General features: G+C 48.3%; 1 protein-coding gene across 1 annotated transcript; it reads right to left on the minus strand.

Annotated features, from left to right (window-relative positions):
- Positions 1-514: 514 nt before the first annotated feature.
- On the minus strand, positions 515-2,414 carry LOC106724911 (E3 ubiquitin-protein ligase RNF213-like; the record flags this gene model as incomplete). The annotated part of the gene is made up of 2 exons (XM_014534020.1): positions 515-794; positions 2,217-2,414. Coding segments are annotated over 2 exons (478 nt in total), but the record flags the coding sequence as incomplete, so codon positions are not given.
- Positions 2,415-2,488: the final 74 nt, after the last annotated feature.

Raw genomic sequence — 2,488 nt, forward strand, 5'->3', positions numbered from 1 at the left:
CTCAAATACTAAACTTGATCTTTCGGAAATAAATTCGAGATTTAGAGTTATGCCATTGTTTTCAGCCCCAAAATGGGAGAGGAAGATGGTAACTGTGTCATGTCCCGATGCTCGGGATGACTTCTCACCCTGCCTCACACAGACATAAACAAGGGAAGGCTAGAGTTTTACTGAAACGGAAGAAACAGGGAGCCTCCCAGTACAGTTTCTTCCTTTTTAAAAATTTCTTTATTTTTATTTATTTGTTGATTAATTTCAGAGAGAGGAAGGGAGAGGGAGAGAGATATAGAGACATCAGTGATGAGAGAGAATCATTGATCGGCTGCCTCCTGCACAGCCCACACTGGGGATCGAACCCACAAGCAGGACTTGTGCCCTGACAGGAATTGAACCATGACCTCCTAGTTCATAGGTTGGCACTCAACCACTGAGCCACACTGCCAGGTGCAGTGCACTGTTTCTAAGTGTGTCACCCATCAGGTTTCCCTGAGAAGAGGAAGCAGGGCTCTGCACGCTAACTTGCTGGGGCACTTGTGCCAAGTGAGCCCTCCAGTGCCTGCTGCAGGCGACGGACCTCCAGGTTTTTGTTGACATCCTTATGTCCTTGAAGCCGGTACCGGGTCCCCAGCAGACAGTCCAGGACACGCGCTGGAAAGCGAGTCAGGTAGTCAGAGAATTCCTGCAGGTAGGCAGCCAGGCTGCTCAGAGGCAGCAGACTGAACCAGGACCGGAACAGGTCTTCATCCACACTCAGCAGGTATTTCTTCTTTACCATGAGCTGGAGTAATTTCTTCCTGCGGAGGGAGAGCGGAGCAGGGAGAGGGCGGTGAGCACTGCAATGCCGACCACAGACCAGGAGGGAGGATCGAGGAAGCTTGGGTTTAAAAAATAATGTCAATGCTAAGAGGTGGATCAAATGAAAAGGAAACAATAACATTAAGAATTCACCATGGATGAACCTTGAAAACATGATGTTGAGTGAAATAAGCCAGACACAAAAGGACAAATCCTGTGTGGTTCCACTGACAGGAGTACCTAGTGTGGTCCCACACACAGGGGCAGGAAGCAGAGGGAGGTAGCCAGGGTGGGGAGGGTGGGGAGTGAGCGCTTCACTGGATGGAGTCACAGTTTGGAAAAGAGCTCTGGAGTGACAACTGCACAACAATTCGAATGTGCTTAATGCCTCTGACTGTGCACTTAATGTGGTTATACTGGTAAATTCTAGGTTATGTATGTTTTACAATAAAAAAACACACTAAGAATCCACCATTGTTTCCAGCTCTATTGAGATGTAGTTGATAGATAACGTGGTATCACTGGAAGGAGTAACAATGTGTGGATTTATACACTTGTATGTTGCATCACGTTGGCCGCTGACCTCCGAGGTCAATGCTCCTTTGTTTTCATCCCCCTTTGGTGGTGAGAACATCTGAGATCTACTCTCTTAGCAACATTCATGTCTGTAATGCAGCACCACTGACTAGTCACACCACTGTGCTAGCTCCCGGAACCCACCTTACAGCTGGAAGTCTGTAGCCTCTGACCAACATCTACCCCTTCCCCCAGCCCCCAGACCCTGGTAACCAAATTCTACTCCGTTTCTATGAGTTTGACATTTTAGGTTCCATAGATGCGTGAGATCATACAAAGTTTGTCTCTCTCTGAATCATCTCACTTGGCTTAATGCCCTCAAGGTTCATTCATGTTGTACGAACAATAGGACTGCCTTCTTTTTCAGGGCTGAATAATACTGCCTTTTATAGATACACCACGTCTTTTTGATCCATCCATCCCTTAACAGACACTGAGGGTCTGCACCCCACCGATGCACACACACTGGGCATGGAATTACAGACAGGATCTTAAAAGGCAGCACCAGTGGGGCATGCTTGGCAAAACGTGAGCATTAACTTTTTGTCCTTCAGCTGCATTTGTGTTTTCTTTGATTTCAACTGAATGTGTGCACTTAAACTGGATCCACCATTTTCCCTTGTAGATTGTGATTTCTGTGTTTCCTCTTAGGAAAAGCTGGTACTTCACACCCTGAAGATTGCTAACAGGCCATTTTTGTATTTTTCTTTTGTATTATATGTTTCACATCTTTTAAAGAAGTCATTTTACGAAAAGAGATGCATTGACTGTGTCCTAGAAGCAGGACTGAGCGCACCAGGGAGGTCCACCGAGACTCATGTGGGGAAGTGGAGCCCACCACTTACTCATGTGCCCTTTTCTCCCGAAACTCCGAGAAAGAGAGTCCTTCGAGGGCTGCCCAGATGTTCTCAGGCTGAATCCTGGGCTTCCGTCCTGGGGGGCGTGGCCCCATGCAGAGGTGGAACACGGGCAGGGTGCCCACCCAGAGGTCCACCCCCTGGTTCATGCTCCTTCCACACAGGCTCACCAGGTACTCTCGCCACCTGGAAACGGGACAGAGACCCCTCCGTGAGCTGAGGATGCCAGTCAGCTCACCTGTGGTCTGACGTCCCACCAA

Source organism: Myotis brandtii, unplaced genomic scaffold (genome assembly GCF_000412655.1).
Source record: "Myotis brandtii unplaced genomic scaffold, ASM41265v1 scaffold12430, whole genome shotgun sequence".
NCBI classification, from domain to species: Eukaryota; Metazoa; Chordata; class Mammalia; order Chiroptera; family Vespertilionidae; genus Myotis; species Myotis brandtii.